A 21361-nucleotide genomic window follows, 5' to 3' on the forward strand; every position below is an offset into this window, starting at 1 on the left:
TGGTGAGATCAGATAGTCACACAAACCAAGGTGAGCTTCAGCTTCACTGTAGGGCTTAAAGTTAAACCTGGAAGTGTATTTTTAACCTTAATTCTTAATTTAAAATTTTAAATGCTAGGAATGTGTTTTTTAATTTTATTTTAAATTTACATTTACTATCCACAAAAGCAAGTTTGAGTGTTCATCATATATATGTGCATACCCAGGCCTGTGTGTGGTATCCGAATACCTCTTCGCATTCTTCTCCTGTGTTGTGTAGTCACTGAGCCAGTGCCGTTTGGTTTCCAGGTCCATGTGAATCTACTGCTGATGGAAGCCCGGATGCAAGCTGAGCTGCTTTACGCTCTGCGTGCCATAACTCGGCACCTGACCTGAAGCCCCACCGGGAAGGCGTCAGCATGTGTCAGGGCCTCTCACACAGGACTCGTATCAGAACTTTTTGTGACGCAGCCTCAGCAGTTATTCAGTTTCCTACTATCAAAGTTTAGCTGTCGAGGTTTATTGTTTCTGTTTTTGTTTTGTTATTGTTGTTAGGGTTTGATTTTGGGGGGGAGTTGTTTGTTTTGTTTGTTTGTTTTTATTTTTTTCTGGCTGTAATGTGCAATGGTGTGTTTTATATTTCTCTATGCTTAACATTGCTAACAGTTGCAAAAGTAACCTGACGAGCACTACTTCACATTGCTTAGAGCTGGATTTGGGATCTGACATAAATCATGACCTGGTTTGTTACGGCTTCCCTCAGTGCTCTGGAGTTCGTGTGTATGTGTATCACTTGTCTACTTAAAGAGCAGAAGGAAAAGTGCTTGCAGTCTGCTATCAACATCTTCTACCGGAAACTGCCCGCGTGTGTCCTCAGTCTGGGAAGGCTTGTGCTATTGATCCAAGCTGCTCCTGGAACACAACTTGTGCCCCAGGAGATGATCAGGCACTGTTCTGTTTTGGTTTATCTGATTTTTTTTTCTTACACTGCTATTGACAATAACGTGAAATGTGATACAGACATTGTCCATAATTTAATGTGAAATTAATTATGATGAATTCTATAGCATGCTACTGAAATGCCAAATTCAGCTACTTTCTTTGTCTTCTACAGCAGAGGCCTCATTTTCCCACATGGCTGTCTGTGTGGCAGTGGACTTAGGCACAGTTCCTTGAGTCCGGCACCGTGGTCCTCTGTCACCTCTAGTAGCCTGCAGTGCTGCTCACAGCTCGCACACAAATCCCAGCACACAACACTGACCAAATGTTTCTTTGCACATGCTCCTTTGCTGAGAGTTAAGGAAGGTTAGTTAATACACCCCTATTTTTCCCTGCTACAGCTTTGGAAACTATTTTACATGATTTTCGTCTTATAATACGTTAAGTAATTTGTTATTCAAAGGAAAAAATGTGTTTCTGTGCTTTAATGTGATTGAGCAACAACAAAACAGTGCAATGTTTTTAAGAAATGAACTCAGCTTCCCCTATCATGTCACTACAGAAGTGTCCTTTAAACAGAGCCATAAAGAAACGACCTTCAGATGTCTTCATTGTGCCAGGTGTTCCCAGTTTCACCTTGCTGAGGTTGAACTGTGAGTTCACTGAGCCAAAGCATTCGTTCATTCCCCCAGAAAAATGTGTTTGGACAACTGGCTACACACACACACACACACACACACACACACACACACACACACACTGTCATAGGGGAGAAAAAAGGCAGCCAAAAAGTCACATTTTTGCATCAGTTTGTGTTGTTTGATTAGACTGTCTTCAGAGAGCACAGCCCTGTGTGTTTCTAGCTTTAATTTGTATTGTGTTCCTGACCAGTGAAGTGCCTAGAGAGCTGCTATAGCACCAGAGGACACAACTGCACGGTTAGCGCCTTCGCTTGGTGAAAGGTGACGTGCATTTTACACATACATGCCAACATAAAACATAGTTGTCTCTAGTGAGTCATCCATGAACTCCCACAGAGCGCTCACTAAGGCTTTCCCTGTTGTGTGGGTGTACTTTTCCTCTTATGACAGAACTGTGGGCCGACGTTCCGTAGGCTATCCTCTGCCTGCTGTCCTTTTCTGGGATGTTAGCTCCTTTACTTAGCGTTCTGTCCTGGGGAGGAGAGCAATGATGGCTGTAGACCTGTAGCATGGGTAGTTCTTCATTTTTAGACTCCAGGATCTTGCTTAACATCCTCCATGTGAGGAAAAAGTCACTTAAGATTTGAAGACAGGGTGGTTCCTTTAGAGATTACTCAGAGAGCTTGTGCCAGGGTTCTGTATTGTGTTTGTTGTGTGGACTGTGTTCATTCCTTCTTTAGATGTGTATGAACCACGAGAACAGGACATAGAGGAATGGCAAACACAGGCAGTGGCATCAATGCCCATGAGCTCTCCCAGCTTCAAGGCTTTCACATTTAGGATAGAGTTTATGATTGCGTTTTTTCGCATGTTAGAAAACAGTTTCACTTCATAGCCTCATTCTTTTGTTCAGATGAACTGAATGACAGGATGAGAATATTTTTCCCGTATTGACTAAGAGGAGGAATTCTCACAGAACCCTGAATAAGCTTTAGACCAAAAGGGAAGAATAGGATTAAGTAAAGTGGCCACTTACTTTTTGCTTTTGGTTTTGTGTTGCCCCAGAAATGTAAGTAGAGATTGGACTGTGGAAATATTAGTGCCTTTAATAGATTTCTTGTCTAGTAAAACTTCCTTTTAGTTCAACAGACCAATCAATAATCAGAAAAATAAGTTGACTTGGAACCGTGAATAAAAACACAGCAATGTATTTATGAGCGTCAGTGAACCAGCCTCAAAAAGTTGGTTTGTGAAGGTGGCCCCACCTCCACGCTACAGCATGCACCCCACATTCCTGGTGAAGATGCTGCAGTGAGAGTGGGCTGTCAACCGCTTTATCTAGCGCAAACTTGAAATTCCGATGCGGTTTTCCAGGGTGGCATTTTTTTCAGAGTATTGAATTTACAATGTAGTAATTTATAGTATGGCTTTTTATACTGAAATGTGATATTTTTCAAAGGAGCTATCTGACTCAATTGGTGTAATAACAGAGCCTGTGATAAGCTGAGCTGCACCCGGGGCTCACATTGTGCCAAACATAAGCGTGCGAGTGTGTGTGGAGATCACGTCTGGTTGTGTATTAAAATCAGCCTGACAACCATGACGGGCATGCTGGAATAATGCCGTTCAGTTCGGAATCTCACATTTGCCAGCAGCTGCTAATTTTCGGTTCCTCAGACCACTGTCAGAAACATCAAGGAAGTCAGGCTTGGTGGCACAGACCTGTAATCCCAGTACATGGAAGATGTACAAGGGGGTGGTGGTTTGGGGGTCAGCCTGGGCTATATTGTGACACCTTGTCTCAAAAATTAAAAAGAAGATAGAAATATGTGCATACCTTCACACATGAAAGTGGGCCTGTGGGGATGGCCCGAGTGCCCTGGGGCTGCCTCTCACGAGGCTTCGTCGGGCAGATTCCTGCTACTCTGATGAAAATGGCTTTTGGAGATGGACTACTTTTTAAAACAAGTCCCTTGTCTCAGTCCAGTGAGTTGTTGTCCCCACCCCCGCCTTAGGGTGCTCTGCAAATCAGGGGTAGCTAAAATGGAATCCAGGGTGTAGCCTTGGGCTTTTGGACCAGTTTTAAACCCAATATAGCACAGCTGTACAGGGCTATTTTTTAAAGAGAAAACTCAAGATTTATATAAAGGTCATATAAAATTTGAACCAGAGCCCTATTTTGTTTGTGTTGTATCTATTAAAAATTTACATAATTCTAAGATCTAACAGATATCATCCAGGGAATTACTTTCTCTCCCACCTCAGAAAGCTTTGCTAACCCAAAATCATAGAATTTTATGCCTCACCAAAGTGAATTTACCAGCAAACAGTTATAGATTACTTCTTAAAATAGTCAACACTTCCGGTGGCAAGTATGTGCCTGTATGATGGCAAGGCTCCTTTAAACTGTAAGACAAGGACAAAGAACAAATGCAGTGGACCGTACAAATGGTATACAAAGGAGGTTTTTACCTTGTGTTGTCTCATTCTCTGTGAAACAGACCGTTTTGCATGGGATAAAAGGCATGCAAGATGATTCACATATGCAGTGCATACACTTTCTTAGTGGTACCTCACCAGCAAGCAGAAAGGTCTGAAGGGGGTGCGGTTGGAACCAGTTCAAGGTGGCCATCACCCTGCACTGGTCCCGACTGTCCCTGTGCCTCTGGAGACCCAGATGCAGACTCAGTCTTTCCCCAAAGCAGGCCGTAATGTAAGTGTATCCTGTCGGTCTACAGTGTGAACCCCACACATCTGCATCTTATGTCACTGCTAATTTGGCCACCAACAGCACCTGCTTAGGGAAGGCCAAGACCGGAAAAGGCTGGTATGAAGTGGGTCTAGAGTGGAAGTGTGCACCAAGGCTGAGCCCTGTGAGGAAGAAAACATTTTACAGGTACAGTTGGAACACAGAGCTGAGATTCTGGCTGTCCTTGGCACAGGCACCTGCTATATAGGTAAAAACTCTCACCAGCCTCCATCCACCCTTTCCTGCTTTTCTCTTCCTCCAAGTGCCTCATCCACCATCCCCAAACCTGTCTGGGTCTTAATGCCTTTCCCAGTCGAACATCACCAGCCACCTGCTGAGCGTCACCACTACGTCTTTCTGAGTATGTCTTCCCCCATCATGAAGAATATGGCTTTTCCCCAACCCCCTTCCACCCTCTCCACCACCCATCTATATTTCTGCCTTGGACACCTTGGCAGATATATACAGCATCCAGTGTGTTCTGTCTACCCACTGCTGTTCATACCCTCTTCCCAGCTGCCAAGATACCTTGCTCTCCTCTACCTCAGCCCCAAAGAGCCTATAAATTCAGAGCACCCAGCCTTCTCATGGGTTCATTCTCTGTTGTTCAATAATACTACTCCATATTTTAAATAAATCACAAAACGTTTGCCTTCTAACAAAGTAGGAACCTTTATATTTATACATGATAAAGAAATTAATCTATTTCTACCATGCAGAATTTAACATTTAGCAAGAATTCAAAGTGATTGAATTACTAGCCTAACTTGGTCTGTATTAGAGGGTGAATACTGGTAATAGTCCCCGTTGCTTAAATGCAGAGTTAAAATTCTCCAACAGTCCAGAGTAACCTGTAAGTCTTCAATGGGACAGGAACTCCCTGGCAGACAAATTTGGATCATATTAGTCTATTTGCTGTGTAATGTAGATTAAAAAACAAAAAACAAATCCCACAAAACTGAGTACATGAGCATTTCACTCAATTAACTAAGCTTCTAACCCCATTCTTCTTCCCTGGGTGAGAGAAGAAGGAAGCGTGTTGGCTTGAGGCTTGTTCCTGCCGCTGTTCTTTGTGTGAGTCCAGATAGCATCATTAAGGAGCAAAGGTGGTAGTGCTGCTGGCTTCCCCCACAGCCAGGCTCCTAAGAGGAGACACATGTTCACACATAGACGACTGTCCGACCCAAAGGTGAACTACCCTGTTTGGGGTGTAGATCAGATCTCTGATAATCTTCAGGTGTTCCCATCCCAGGCGTGAGCACCCACATGCAATGCCCGATTAATGTGTTTAAGGACCCAAGAGTAAAGGAGGTTCTTAGCTAGGCAATGACCTGGTGACTTCAAATGACATGTCAAGATGTGTTCATTTAGCTTTAACTAAATTAGGACTGCATTGCCATTAGTACAGAACTGGAAGGGTAAGGGAGCGTCTGCTTCTGAATGCATGTGGAAACCGTTGAGGTGATCCAGCCTGTGCCACCCTGCTTTATAGTTCACAGGCCCCCAAACATTAAAAATTGAAATATCATAAATATAATTTTGGTATGTAAAATTTTGTTAAAGCTGTGTATTTCTTACTCCAAGTAACCTCTTAAAATGAATGTATCGTTTCTATGGAAAGAATGTTAGAGAGAGTCTGTGGTCTTTAGTGTTAAAATGTTGCTCATGGGTATCGCTGAGTTAAATGTACACATTATATCCAGAAGAAACCTGAGATCTTTACAAACTTTAACTGGGCTCTCTCTGATAGAAGAACAAAAGGTAGGATGAAGGAAATGTATCAGATGAGTGGCCAAAGATTTGTCTTTTCAAAGCAGAGGCATCTCTTTCCTGAATCTCCCTGTTTTCCCAAAACAGAAGTCAAGTTAAATGGCATCCTGTCCACCAAGGAAAGTGATCCCTATGTCACAGCCAGTGCAGACATTGCTTTTATATTGGACATCTCTGCAGAGAGAGAAATTAGCATTTATTTTCTTCCTCTATCTCCTCACATTTACTCTTTCAACCCAAAACAAGATGGATGGGAAAACAAGTGCCAGGCCACTTGGCATCTCCTTACTCATTGACTAGGGACACAGAGTCTTGGCAAGGAAAACCCGAACCCAGTCGGGCCACCCTGGAAACATGGCCTCGCCACTTGGCTTACCTCCTTCAAACCTGAAAGAAGTGTTCCTCTCGTGGAAGAACTGGATGTAGCTTTTAACTATGAAATAGGAGTTGAACTTGAAAATTCTTCTGAGTCCTGATAGTGCAGGCCAGCTGCATAATGAATGTATACATGAAGACTGTGGCTGAATGCATGAGTCAGATGCCAAGTTCATGACTTTCCACGTAGACATCTTCTCCTTAAGGTGTGAGTGATGTATGTAGCATGCTATGAAGCACCTGTTCTAGTTCATAATTCATCAGTATTAATACAGAGTTACCCTTGCGTCCCTTGGTACTTTATATTCGATGTAATCAGAAGCTGTGATGTTTCACCTTCGTAGTCCTGTGCTTTGTTGCTGTAATTTTCCTTATGAAGCACTTGACTTTGGACTCATGTAAGGTGGATAAACATGATCTTGAAGACTGCTACACACACACATACACACACACATCAGTCTCTTACTCTATATGGTTTTAAGTTAGGATAAGCTCTCCAATTTTTTATTGCTGCAGTTTGCAGTTTAGGGTCTACAAGTTCACTGTCAAGTGGCAGCATCCTCTTTATAATTTCAGCTCTGAAAATAGCAAGCTTTCTCAACGGCCACTTCACCCTTTTTCCTGCAGAGCAGACCCTGCGTGGATGCAGACGATGGTGGTTGCCGATAATGCCCTCCACATGCATAGACAGTTCTGGCGGTGACAGAACCCAGGAGAGCTTCTATGTATAAGTAGGCTTGATGTTTGTTCTTATGTTGCTGACTTGACAGTTCTGACTAGAGCTGACCCAAACGGGCCAGCTTGTGTGTGATACCCTTGTGCTTTAACGCTTCTCTTCTCGTTCTGCTGTTGTTGGTTTTGTTTTTTGAGGGATGGGTAATATTATTTGAACAGATAAAGAAGGAACAGTTAGTGAATCAAGACAAACACATCTGAAATAAAGGAACTGTGTATTAACCTGTTAACAATTCATAACTGCACTTTTTATGACATTTTGAAAATCTATTTATAGGTACAGAACAATGGGTTTTGTTAAACTGTATCACGTTTATACCTGCAGAATTTATTTCATTGTTATTAGTAGGAATTTTATTGGTTCAATAAAATTGGCAAAACTGATCCCGCCTTCTTTCATTACTTACAGTGAAGAATATTCTCGTCTCAATTTGCATCTGCCTGGTGACTGAAGCATGCGCTCTGGGAATTGTGAGGTTGTTGGGAATCACTGTCCTCCCCAGCAGTTTCGAGTCTTGCTTTTTTATTTCTTGATCGGGAGCATAAGTTGTTCCACGTAGAACTACTGTTACCTTTAAAGGGTGGACTCAGAAAGGGCAAGTCAGTGTTACTGCTGTGTCCTATTGCCAGTATCGTTAGAATGGGGAAGCAGTGCTAAACACGGGGCCAGAACTATTTAAAACCTAAGTTATCATATTCTGGTATCTTTGGGGCATCAGGAGTAATCTAATCTCTATGAGTTCTGATTTTCACACACAGCATGAGAGAAGTACCTATCTGAAACGTTTTTGGTGAATCAGGTGGTATGCACTGGTTTCTTTGCATATCCAGCTCAGAAGTGAACTTGAACATATAGTCAGAAAGTCCAGAGAAGGGTTTTTATTAACTGAGGTCAAGTAGGAAGGAGAACGGATGGAAGGAATTGGTGCCTGTAATGCTGAGTGGTGATGAGGATTCTGGCACACAGGAAAATGGGGAGGGCATGGGCAGGCTTTCCAATGACAGTCCTAGGAATCCATCCCAAAGACAAAATGCCTCGTTGCCACATATTCCAATCCTAAGAGGGGATCAACAGACCCAGCTCCTTGCTGGATGGAATCTTCTTTCCAGAGAAAGAAAGGGCAGGCAACTGAGACCAGCCCTTCTGAAACAAGAGTATCCCTGCCTCAAAGTTCATACTCTCAAGGCTTTTATAAGGTTACAAACAACTTTATGTACCCCAGTTCTGCTCATCTCCCATATTTCCCCATATCTGTCTCCCACCCTTGCAGAGTTCCCCCCTAAAATAAAACTAAAAACAAACAAAAAGCCCTCTTCACTTCTGTCTTTCTGCCTCCCTTAGTGACAGCGGGAGCTGCAGTGTGTTACACAGTAGACCCTTTTCTCCAATCAGCCTTACTAAGTCACTGGTTTGTTCAAGTCCTCTAGTCTCTGGTACCCCGTCATCACTGGACCCTCACCAAAACTCTCAGATATCCTTCGGCCGCTCCAAGTCATGGAGATGCTGCCTGTATCCTTCCGCAGGACCAGTCCCTCCACAAGCTCCAGCAGGTCCTAGATGGGGTAGATGTTAGAGTGGGCCAACCCAAAGTCCTGGATGTGAACCAAGGTGGTTCAAGGAACTAGGGTCCCACCTCAGGTGAGAGGTTGAGCCAGCTCTCCCATGAGGGTCAGGGCAATTCTCTTGCTGCATGTCCAAGGGTGGGACCAGCTCAGCACGGCCCTCTGATGTCATCATAAATGGTTTCTAAGGTCCCCTGAGGTAACACGGGCCACAGATATCAACACAGACTCCAGCTGCAGCAGGACCACAGACACAGACATGGCCCTCAGCAACTTGCCCCAGATGCCACCATGGCTCTGGTGGCAGCACAGTCCCTGGACACAAACAAGGACACAGGTTGTGGCCCATACCCCGGGCTTCCATGGGCCCTTTAATGGCAACATGGTCCTCAGACTTCAAAACAGACCCCAGCTACAGTAGGACCATGGGTGCAGACATGGTCCTTCACAACAGCCAGGTCTGAATGTCACCACTGCTCCAGGTGGACTACATGGCTCATGTAGGCCAGTCAAAAAGGCATGGCCCCAGTGGCAGTGTGGCCCTCGAACACAAACGTGGCTCCAGGTGGCATCCCAGACCTCAGGCATCCTCATGGCCTTCAATGGTAACAGAAACCATGGACATGAACAAAGATCCTGGCTGCGATAAGACCACTGGACCTAGACACTTTCTGACATTTTTATACTGAAGTTCACCACCTTAATTCAGCCCAGGCTTCTTGATCAGAGGCATAAATGACTATTGCCATATGCTATTTGTATGACATTTTACTTAGTTGTAAAAGGATAATATATACTCCAAACACATAACTTTCTTCTCTGGCTAACTTGGCATTTTTAATTTAAAAAATTTTCTAGTAATAAATGGCCCATATGATTTAATAGGTGGTCCCTAAGAGGTGAGGTTCATTGATCCATTTTCACCTAGGGATGTGGACTGCAAGACTCAGGAAAGTCTTAAAGTTCTGCAATTTGCTGGTGGGGGCTTTTCTTCTATATATTAAAGTTTTAAATCAAGCTATAACTTCTAATGTAAGGTTCTCTTTCTGTAGGGAGAAAGCCCATGTCAGAACATGTCTCTTTTCCCAGAATTTCTCACATTTGGCGTGGCTCAAAGTATGGAGATTCCATAAAACACCACTTATATTGATATCTTGGAATCTGAGATGACTTTAAGACACTTGGGCAAAGATATCAAGTAGACTAGTCAAGGCTTTGTGTATGGGGCTTAGGGAAACAGTAAGAGATGCAGGGTGGTTGAGGAGCTTCTGACAGTTATGGGCCAGGACAAGTGGAAAGAACCAAGGAATGGAAGCAGTGATGCAGGGAAAAGGGCTGCTCACCATACCTGTCCTCGTGACTGCTTGGTGCTAAGAGGCAACGCTATGGTTGACCCAAACAAGTGGGACTGTTTGGTTCGAAAACCCCTTGAGGCATTTTCCTGTGCTAACTGCTTAGGTGTTACAGCATGAGGCTGAGAAAAGGATGGGCTCTGTCTTGCTCTCCTGATGGAGGAAGGTCATTGGTTAAAAAAAAAAATAAACTGCTTGGCTGGCCCTTATAGGTTAAAACATAGGTGGGAGGAGTAAACAGAACAGAATGCTGGGAGGAAGAGGAAGTGAGCTCAGAGGCCATGCTCCCCTCTCTGGGGCAGACCCTATGAACCAAGCCGCCAGGTCAGACATGCTGAATCTTTCCCGGTAAGACCGGTGCTACACAGTTTATTAGAGATGGGTTGATCGGGATATCAGAATTAGCCAGTAAGGGCCAGAGCTAGTGGGCCAAGCAGTGTTTAAATGAATACAGTTTGTATGTTGATATTTCTGGTGTAAAGCTAGCCATGCGGGAGCCAGGTGGGATGAAAAGCAGGCCCGCAGATCATACAACACTCTCCCCCTCCACACACTCACACCTTGTGCAGACTTAGTGGGCTGGTAGCAGAGGTGAGGCACAATAGACGGGGCAGCAGCAGTGGACTTGAGAGCTCATGAAAGAGGCAGACTCAGCTGCTGGGACTCCCAACTAGCCTGGCTTACATCCATTAGTAACACAGCTTGACAGCCGACCCTCCTGCAGTGGGTGGCCATCCTGCTCTGCACCCTGCCTGTCCACTGGTGACCCTGTCTGCTTGCCCGAATCCCACCTCATGGCCAACAGTCCCACTGGTGCTAACACTGGAGCCCAGGTCCTGAGCAGTCAGCTGGCTGTTCCAGCTCATAGGGGGCAGCAGATGCCCAGCTCTCAAGCACGGTCCTGGGCAGGCCAGAACCTCAGCTAATCCAGGTAGCAGATACAGAGGCCCAGGCAGCCTTGATGACAGCAATTCCAGAGCAGCCAGAATGGGAAAAGAAGAGCAGTGGAGGCACTGAGAGAACAGAGCACTGAAAACAGACTGAGGAGCAAGAGAGCAGACCATGCAGGCTCTGCCCACCAGGAAGAGCAGGGCACTGTAACGCTGGCCACTGCCAGGAGCCCAAGGCTCTGATACTGAGGCCCACAAAGAGGCCACGTTGTTTGTGGGACTAAAGGTCCTAATATCGAAGCAGACACAGGAACTGTCACCTGCCAATGCCCTCCCCGCTGGCTGCCACCACTCACTGCTATCAGACCAGCATTGAACAACCATCTTCCTCACTGTGAATTTCACCCAGGTAGAGCAGAACTCTCAGCCTGCTGATTGCTAGCAGCTGGATACTTCCCCACACCTGGAGCCTACACAAAATGGTCCATGATTTGGCCCCTAAGGGAACAAAGCCCTTGGTTAAAGCAAAATTACCCAGTCAGTATGGGGTCTCTCTCAGCCATGCCAAGCCAACACCAAATCAAAGATAACAGTGGTTGCCATGGTGATTTCTATGCTCAGAACACTAGGCACTCAGAAGGTAACACTTAGTGGGGCCCAGCCTAACAGGTTTGTTGTCTGAAACACATCCCAGGCTAAATCTTAATGTTGATTCAGCAAAGGTGCCTGTCACCTGCATTCTAGATTTCTTTTATTCCTGAGAAGGATAGCCTGATGATGACTCAACCCAGTCTAAACTGGGTCCGTGGGAGGCAGGGCTGAGGGAACAGGCAAGGCACAGACCCCACCTCCAGCTCCTGCTCTACCAGCTGGCTCAGTGTACCTTGGCAAATTAGGTTTGTTTTTTAATTCCTTAAAATGCTTTGTCTTCCTTCTTCACCTTTATAGGGGCGATGAAAAGGAGGGCCCTTCCCAGCCTACACGGACCCAGCGCAGGCTCCCACTCCTCCACCCTGCACCCCTCCACCTTGCACCCCTCCATCCTGCACCCCTCCACCCTGCACCCCTCCACCCTGCACTCCTCCACCCTGCACCCTTCCACCCTGCACCCCTCCACCCTGCACCCCTCCACCCTGCACTCCTCCACCCTGCACGTTTGCATCCTTGCCTGCAGCTGCCGTCTCTCTGACCACATGCCCCGTACCCGGGCTTCCCCTGAACCTCCCAAGTATATTGAACTCCCACTCCTCTTTCAGGGTGCAAAGCAAATGTCACCTCCTCTTTGAAGCCCCTGCACCCCACCTTATCAAGGAGCTGCTCCTTTCTCAATCCTACACCCTTCCTCCACCTCCTACAGATGCGTGATAAACACTACCAGGCTCCAGGGCCCCGCCAAAGCATTAGAACAGGCTTGGAAGGGAGCGCAGTCTTAGAATACAGGACAGAAGATACAGGGAAACAGAGACCAGCTCAATGGCACACAAGCTAGGCCCCTGAGCCACTGCACTGTGCTGCTGCTACCTTCAGTGCCCCTGACACTCATGCCCATCTCCTCCATTGGGTGAGACGTCCAGGGACTATATTTTATCCTCTTCCATATTTTACTCGTTTTCTGCAACTCCTCTCCTAGCGCCTGGCACACAGGTGTATGCCAATTTCTGCCCCCCCCAGACACTAACACGGGATGATTGAAAGAAAACCCCTAACCCAGTGTAGTGAGCAGCGTGGTGTCACACCTGATGGAGATGTATAATCAACTCCTGAGATGGCTAAGGCCTGACCTATGCTATGATCACGCAATGATTATCAGCTGCCTGCATATGTGTGAACCTATGGGCAGTGCCCACCTGGCAATCCAGGATTGGCAGCCCATACCTACTTAAGGGCTGGGAGAGGTTTGCCCAAAGAGAGAGAGGGAGAGAGAGAGAAAAAAAAAGGAGAGAGGAGAGAGAGGGGGGAAGAGAGAGAGAAAGTGAATAAGGTCCTGGAATAAACTGCAGTGAGAAGAGCTTCGGTGGTCGCGTCATCCTTGCGGGAAGAGGGTGGCCGTGACAACCCAGGAGAACCCCTCCCCGGCCACATGCTAGTCTCCTTTCTGACCATGACTGCCAGTCCCTCCACTGCAGTCCTGTCCACGATGCCTGATACGGTCTCTTGGAAGCTGAGGAGCATAAGGAGCTCCTTCTAGACCAGCCAGAATATCACTGGGCAGACCAACAGATCCGAGAAGGTGATACATTTAAAGCCTTCAGTTAGCAAAACGGGAGGTTACTTGGCCTGTGCCTGTCTCTTTTGCCAAGTCTCGTGTCTAATTTTCATTTCCCCAGGATTCTAACCAATAAAAACAGTCTCAGAGACACCGATGCTCCTTGGGCAGGCACTGTCGCTCCTCAGAACCAGAAGGCAGACTTTACCATGGAATTCTTTTCAAAGCTCCAGGTCTGGCTTACAGCAGCATGTGCCCATAGAAAGAACCGTCTTTCAAGGTTGGGCTCGACACGAAACATCATTTAAGCCAGCACTTAAACAACAGGCTGAAAGCTCTGACCTGGCAACTAGAGTAGGGAGGGGACAGGTGTGACCCAGCAGTGTTGGGGCTGGAGGCAGCCCTGGTCGTCAGCTCTGCCAGCAGTCTGCAGCTGATGCATGCATGCATGAGTGTTCAGACCCAGGGTAAATTTTTACTAAGCACGTGTTTGCCACAATGCTCACTGTGGCATCTGAAAGCACAGAAGACAGAGTCACGGCTAATCTTAAGTAACTCTGTTACTGGGGACACAATAGACATAAGGGCATGGGACATGGTCAGATCCCTGTGGCACTGTCTGCTTTTAGGTCTGCCGGAGAGAAAGACTCGATGACCACCAGGACTGGACCTAAACAGACCGGGCACTTTGGTCATGTAAGGGGAGCATGCAGAGGGGCATGGGTGGAAGATGGCTGCGAGGGCTGAACCTGGTCAGCCAGGAGAGAAAAGCCAGAGCCGGGTCCGAGCTGGACAGTAGCGAGAGAGAGGAGCAAAGAGCCCAAACAAGGGCTGTCAAGTTCAAGCTTCCACTGGGAAACTTGACGCTCTGACAAACTGTAGGTGTGCAAGTTGGGTGTGGAGTGGAGTGTGTGTGTGAAGAGGCTAGGGGTGTGCGTGTGTGTTTGTGCATGTGTGTGTGTTGTGTGTGTGTTTGTGCACATGTGTGTTTGTGCATGTGTGCGTGGTGTGTATGCGTGTGTGTGCGTGTGTGCATGCATGTGTGTGTGTGTGCGTGTGTCTGCTTTAGTGGAGAGTCATTATATAGGTTTGAAATCCACATGTGACTCTCTGGGATGGGAAAAGCATTTGCTTTGCCTCCCTTCCCTGCCAACACACTTCACCTCCTCTTACCCACTCTCAGCTTGGCTTTAGCTACATACGAGTCTGAGTTCCTGACCCCAGTCGGCGGATTTATAAAGCTGGAAGAGAGTTTTAGAACCGTCATTTCCAGAGGAGGCTCCCAAGTAAAACTGCAGGACACCCAGGGACAGCGGAATTCCATTTGAACAATTTTTAAAGCGTAAGTAAGTATGGACCACACAATATGGATTTTTTTTTTTGCCAAAGTTTTAATTAAAAGGAACACCTATTTCCCCCTTTGCTAACTCTGATGAACTCTCCCGTGTGGGCTATGACAAACAAAAGGGACAAGATGAAGAACAGCATCAGTGCAGACCGCAAGCAGCCACTCAGCCTTGAGGATAGCGCCGCCGTTGTCCACGGAGTAGGCGAGTGGGCGCTGTGAGTGCCGGGTGGGCGCTGTGAGAGGTTCTCAAGGATGAACACGTAGAGCAGGCAGCTGACCAGGCTTGTGTGGCAAAGAAGTAGCCCTAGACACCCAGAGGCAACTCCTGTTCCCCCAGGACTGCATGGTGGGTGCGTCTTTCACACGTGGCTTGTGAGCATACCAGTGATCCCAGGCCACACCACCTGCAACCCCTGCTGGGGAAGCTGTGACTCTGTACTGCCCACCTGGGGTTTTAACCAGAGGGTGATAGAATGCCAGCTTTGCCACCTCCACCCCTTGGCCTGCATTGCTTGGACTTGTACAACCCCACTTTCTCTACTACCCAGACTACCCAGCTTTTCTACCCAAACACAAGGCATTTTGTGACCTAATCTCCTTTCCCCCCCAAAGTTCCTGTCAGTTTTCTTTCTTCTTTTATTGTTTTTATTGCGCTATATATTTTTCTCCACTCCCCTTTCTCCCTCTCCTCTCCCCTTCTGCCTTCTCCCGTGACACCCATGCTCCCAATTTACTCAGGAGATCTTGTCTTTTTCTCCTTCCTATTCACCTGCCACGCCTGTGGAGCTCTATTCAACTGCCACTTTCCAGGAGAGCTTGACACTCAGGATCTGACCACAGGCCCAGCAAGGCCTCCTCAATGGCACATAGTAGGGACTCCATAAATATGTGTCGAATGATAAAACGATCCTATGGCCTTTAATTGTCGAGAAGAAGCACTCCAAGAGGAGACTCATGTGCACAGAGGCCATCCAGGTCTCCCGCCACAGCCGCTGCTATTACCGCAGCACACAGCAAAGGCCTGTGCACACAGGAGGCCACTCACACCCAGACACACACTCAGAGACACACACAGACACATACCCCCTCTCTCTCTGTCTCTCTCTGTCTCTCTCTGTCTCTCTGTCTCTCTCTCTGTCTCTCTCTGTCTCTCTTTCTGTCTCTCTCTCTCTCTCTGTCTCTCTCTNCACACACACACACACACACACACACACACAGCCTTTATCTGTCCCTCTTGCCTCTTGTTGGAGACTTCTCAGCTACTTAAAATGTAAACAGCTCTCCAAAGGAAGGAGGAATAAAAGAACAATCCCCTCCACACCGCCAATTTACGTGGGCGTTTTTAGTGACAAGGCCAGAAACTTCCTCTTGAACAGCCTAGCTGGTTAGAACCACTGGAGGAGGCCCCAGTACCTAGGGGCATGCTCAGAAACCTGGAATAAGCATGCCCTCTGCCGGTAAAACTGGGAAGTGCAAGAGTGGCGAGAACAACTACGTAAATCCGGGCTGCTCCAGAGTGGGGTGGGATTGCTCAGAGGCTCCACAGTAAAGCGGGCACTGTGGCATTCAGAGTGCCATCTGGCTGCCCTGAGAGACGTTGTCAGGTTGTCAGAGCCGGGTGTAACTCCACCTTTGCTGCACCTAACTCCGGGTCTGAGAGCACTGCCTTCCAGCAGCTTCTGCTCCTGCCCCACCCCCCTTCCTGTCAGGCACACCTGTGGACCCCCGGTGGCACTTTCTAGATGCAAATTAGCAAGAGGCCCTTGGCTTGGTTTCATCCCAGTCAGGCTACCAAGGCGAGGACACTCGAGGTGGGCAGGCACACACCAGGCGGGGTTGGAGGGCACCCTGAGACCCTGAGAGTAGCTCTCCCCAGGGTGGACTCAGGGAGGCCAGGGGATCCTGAAGAGCTAGGGCTGCAGTTCTCCCCTCTACTCTCCAAGGCTCAGATGTGAGAGGACCTAGGCCAGCTCTCCCACTGAACGTTCTTTTCTCTTTCCATCTCACACTCCAGAGTTGGAAAAGAGAGGGGAAGAGACACTGGGACTTCATAGCTCTGCCCTCCCAGGACGAGGCGGGAGCCAGGCACGGCCCATCAGTCACAGCCGGGAACACACACACTGCCTAGATCTGCAGTGGCCTGTGGGTGTCCCTCTTGTTTCCCAAGAGTAGGGAACAACCCAGGGAGATCCAGGTATACTGTGCATGTCCCATCAGGGCTGCTCTCTGCTCCAAGACCTCCTGGGGACCCAGAGATGCTGTTCCAGGGTCACCTACGTCTACATGAGTCCCCATGTAGACATAGGTGTGAGTACAATGCCGTCTGTGTGTATAGTTTGCCACTGCACGCTTTAAGCACCAAACACTGTTCACTGCCAGGCCCTGCACAGGGTGCAGCCACACGGCCAAGAGTGTGCTTGCATCTGCCAGCCAGGCAGGCAGGCCATCAGAGTTTCACTCCTTCTCATTTTTGGTTTCTGAATTTGCAGGTATCCACATCTCCACTGTGTGTAAAGGTCACCAACCAAGTCAGATCCTACGCCTAGGAAAACAAACTGTTTGCTGACCTTTTTTTCCCCTTGCAGACTCATTTGACAAAGGTATTATTTGCGGGCAGCCATTGTAAGTCAGAATGAAGGGCTTCTCTTGGGCAGCCCGGCATTGCCTTCTCTACCTTCAAGGAAAATAATGTCCTTTTGTGGCCACATTCAGCTGGCTGGTCTTGATCCTCCGCATCCTGGGCTCCCATCTCTTCTAGGATGCCAAAGAAAGTGCAAGCCCTGCTCTTTGGGAGGTTTCTGCCTGGAGAGAAAACAGGCCTTCCTTATCACTCCAGGGAAGGTGGGATGGGACTGCGCCTGTGCAGTGAGCTCTCGCCAGCCTTTGACTTTGACTTCTTGCTGACAGTGGCCCCAGACAGGCTCTGGACTTTGGGCAAAGCCTGCTGCCAATGCATGACAGAGGAGTCACAAACACAGTGCTGTCTGGCTTGAGGAAATTAGGGATGACAATGGTTTAGATAAATATAGCTAATGGTGAAATAGATGTGCAGCCATGTAGACACAGATAATGAGACAAGTATGTAGATAATATATCATTATAACTATAGAAATATGGAGATATATTGGTGCATGCATCGTTGTCCATACCCAGAGTAGAGGATACTGTCCCCTTTCCACCCCAGTCCTCCAAAAGCCCCGACAGGCACTCCTTCTATGTGCCACAGAAATGGCATCTCCCCGGTCCCTATCAGTTGATGGCCACTGTCGATATGCTGGGTTTCCTGCTAAGGCCTAACCCCAGATAAAACTCCCTCGTTCCTCGTAGAAACCTGTGTGGTGCTGAACTTCAACTCTTTGCATAAGAGGCCCAGAAACACTTGGCCTGGAATTCTCATGACTACCAGTGACAACATTAGGATCCTCAGAGAAGACAGGAAGGTAGACTGGCGACCAAAGGGCAGAGGAGTCAGGGAGTCTGAGTGCAGAGGGAGGGGCAGTGTGTTCTGGCCACGCTTTGGAGCTTGCCGCTCTTTTGTGATGTCTTCCCTCCTGTCAACTCTCTTCTTCTCAATCTCCCTAATGCTAGGACCTTTTAGCACTGTTCCACGTGTTGGGGTGACCGCCCCCAACCATAAAATTGCTCTTGTTGCTACTTCATAATTGTAAGTTTGCTACGGTTATGAATCATGAGGTAAATGTCTACTTTCCGATGGTCTTCGAGGACCCTGCGTGACCCACAGGTTGAGAACCACTGGTTTAGAGCTTTTGTTTCTCAAATTCTTATAGAAGCTAAGAATTTGGAGCCCTAGAGTCAACAAATTCAAAAAGCTCCTGCCTGCCCTGAGGGGCCCACACACAGTTCGTAAGGGACCACTTACAACACTCCTTCGTGCTCTGTTTGAGCTAGGAGACCTGGTCTTCCCCTTTGAGTACAGTCTGGGAATCGGGGTCATGAATACTGCTGTCCACATGTCACAGGCTGGGACTGGCTGCAATCCCCTCCCAGAATGTCCCACCTTCCCTGGCTGCACTATCTACACAGCGGCCATTTGCCCTGTTTCCTATCCTGGGACATGGATGCCAACAGTGCAGGCCCCTGATACTGCCGAGACAACTCAGAAGGGCTGTCCCAGCTTCAGTGTTGAAATAGGAGCAGCGGGGCTGCGTCCCCAACACCACGGCCGCTTGGCTAGCTTATGCCCGAAATAACAACACACAAACTGTATTCATTTAAGAACTGCTTGGCCCATGAACTCTAGCCCTTACAGGCTAATTCTCGCACCTGGACTAGCCCATTTCTAATGATGTGTGTAAGCACCCAAGGTGCGCTTACCGGGAAGATTCTAGCCTCCGTCCATCATGGTGTCTCTGCTCCAGCGCAGCGCTGTCGAGTCTCTCCGGGAGCAGAGCAGAGTCTGACCTCACTTCCTCTTCCGCCCAGAATTCTATTCTGTTTACTCCTCCCATCTATGTTCTAAGCTGAGGCCAAGCAGTTGGTTTATTATAACTTAACCAATGAAATCAACAGATTGATATATGACACTCCCACATCACTTCAGAGCCCCTGGGTCTGCTAAATTCTCTAGGCTGTGGCACAGCCCACCTTCATGTCTACCTGTGGCTTCCCCTTTCCAAGGCTTTGGCCCAGAGAACTCTGTTTGGTCTTGTTCTCCCAGTGTTCGGGGCTGATTGGTTCCCTCCTTTGAGCGCTCTGATAGCTTCCTTCTAGTGTCTTCTATAATTCATTTCCCACTTCTAAATGGGGAAGCTTACACAAGCAGCAAGTGCCCACCACCAACCCTTCTAAATTTCATTTGCCACCAAGGGGCGAGGGCTTCTGAGGGTACATTTCTGTATGGTGTGCAAACATCCGAAGCCCTGAGCAAGTGAGCTCCCAGCCCCTCCTTCTGTGATGCTCCTGATCACACCACAAATCCTACTCCATTCAGATTTCTACTTTAGAAAGGTTTCTTTTTAAAAACATATTTATTTGTTTAAATGTTTATTATGTATACAATATTCTATCTGTGTGTATGCCTACAGGCCAGAAGAGGGCACCAGACCTCATTACAGATGGTTGTGAGCCACCATGTGGTTGCTGGGAATTGAACTCAGGACCTTTGGAAGAGCAGGCAATGCTCGTAACCACTGAGCCATCTCTCCAGCCCCAAAAGGTTTCTTTTTCCATATACATTTCTTCTCATGTTCACGAATATCCCTGAAAAGAACGCCTTCTGTGTTCCTAGGGTTTGGGGGCTCTGCCCTTCATAAAGACCAGAGCTCTGACTTAGTTGACTTTAGACAAACATGTCATCAACTCATCCTGAAGTTTCCTTACCTGCCCAATGAGACATCAGTAGTGACTGCCTGGGACTGACCGCTTCTCCATGGATCTCCTTCATCCCAGAGGCTCCTCAGAAAGGATCCATCACCAGAGACTGATTGCACTCTGTAGAATATTCTTCTTGGATATCCAAAACAAGGTAAGCCACCTTGGATCTTTCAGAATGTTCTCTCTGGTAACCCAGGCACCAAACTGTGAGAAACTGTTGCTCTCAGAGATGCTGTGTGGGGTGCCATGATTAATAGTGCCAGTGGGCAGCTGGTGGCAGATGCCAGCCAAGCAAGTGAACCATCTTACCGCTTCCTGATGCCTTCAGATGACTACAGTGCCAGCTGCCACTAGACTGCAATACTGCAATTCCATAAGACCCAGCCTGAAATTTAAATGAGATGATTTGTGCAATGGATTAACAAAGGGCTCTGTAAGCAATTACTAACCTTTAAAAAGCATTCTGCACCAGGCGGTGGCAGCGCACACCTTTAATCCCAGCACTCTGGAGGCAGAGGCAGGTGGATCTATTTGAGTTCGAGGCCAGCCTGGTCTACAAGAGCTAGTTCAAGATAGCTAGGACTGTTATTCAGAAAAACCTTGTCTCAAAAAAACAAAACAAAACAACAACAACAACAAATTGCAATCTGCTTACAATTAACAGTTTGTTTGTATTGTGAGGGGAACTCAGTCTTTTTAATTGTCTTCAAAGATACATTGCCCTTTATAATAAATACCACCAGAGCTTTTCTAGGCAGGGAGGGGCAGGAAAGGTAGAATTAGGAAGAAAACTGTGGGGAGAGCACAGAGCATTTCCTTGGGAATGTAGGGAGGGGCTAAGAATTTAGAGGTGAATGGTTGCCTTAGAAATACCCAGAACTCTTGCAGAAATAGGAATCAGTGTGTGTTTTGGGGCAGGAAGGATGAGGTACAGAAAATTCCAGAAGCTGTAGGACAAACCCCAGAAGAGAGGGACTTTTGTAGTCTGGGCAGCGAGCGGTTGGTGAATGCAGAACTGAGCACGTGTATGGATGGGAGCATACAGGACATTATTCCTCAGAGGGTAAAAGTAGATCCTAGGTAGAGGAGACTCTAGATACCAGGGGTTGCAGGAGCAGCGGAGCTGGCCAGGAGGCTCAGGATATAAGAATCACCTGCAGGAGTGGTAGAAAGTTCACGAAGGCACTACCCAGAGGGGAAAGCCATGCCTCAGTGAGCGTGAACTCCGCGTGTCTGCAAGGCACTCCTCCTTCTTAAACAGTAGTGAGGGAACCCTAATACTGTGACTCCAGCTCCCCTAAGCCTCTACTCAGCTCCTTGAAGGCCTAGCTAGGGGTTCGACCCTCTCAACCTCAGCATAAACAAGACAATAGCATACATGGTGACCTTATTCATTTCCGGTGGACCATATAGGAGAGACGGGCTCTGCAGGGCATCTCCAGATTTCTTTGCATCATTGACCTAGTACCCAAGGACCAGG

General features: G+C 47.5%; 1 protein-coding gene across 2 annotated transcripts in view; it reads left to right on the forward strand.

Moving 5' to 3' along the window:
- Sesn3 (sestrin 3) overlaps positions 1-7572 on the forward strand; it is a 64759-nt gene extending 57187 nt beyond the window's left edge. For both annotated transcript variants that reach the window (XM_050162191.1, XM_050162192.1), the window contains one exon: positions 289-7572. In XM_050162191.1, coding sequence (XP_050018148.1) covers positions 289-375 — 87 coding nt within the window. In that variant the 3' untranslated portion in view covers positions 376-7572. The remainder of the gene's footprint in view (positions 1-288) is intronic.
- The last annotated feature ends 13789 nt before the right edge of the window (positions 7573-21361 follow it).

Source organism: Alexandromys fortis, unplaced genomic scaffold, assembly GCF_014885135.2.
Source record: "Alexandromys fortis isolate MF-2015 unplaced genomic scaffold, M_Fortis_MF-2015_v1.1 scaffold_112, whole genome shotgun sequence".
In the NCBI taxonomy this organism is placed as follows: Eukaryota; Metazoa; Chordata; class Mammalia; order Rodentia; family Cricetidae; genus Alexandromys; species Alexandromys fortis.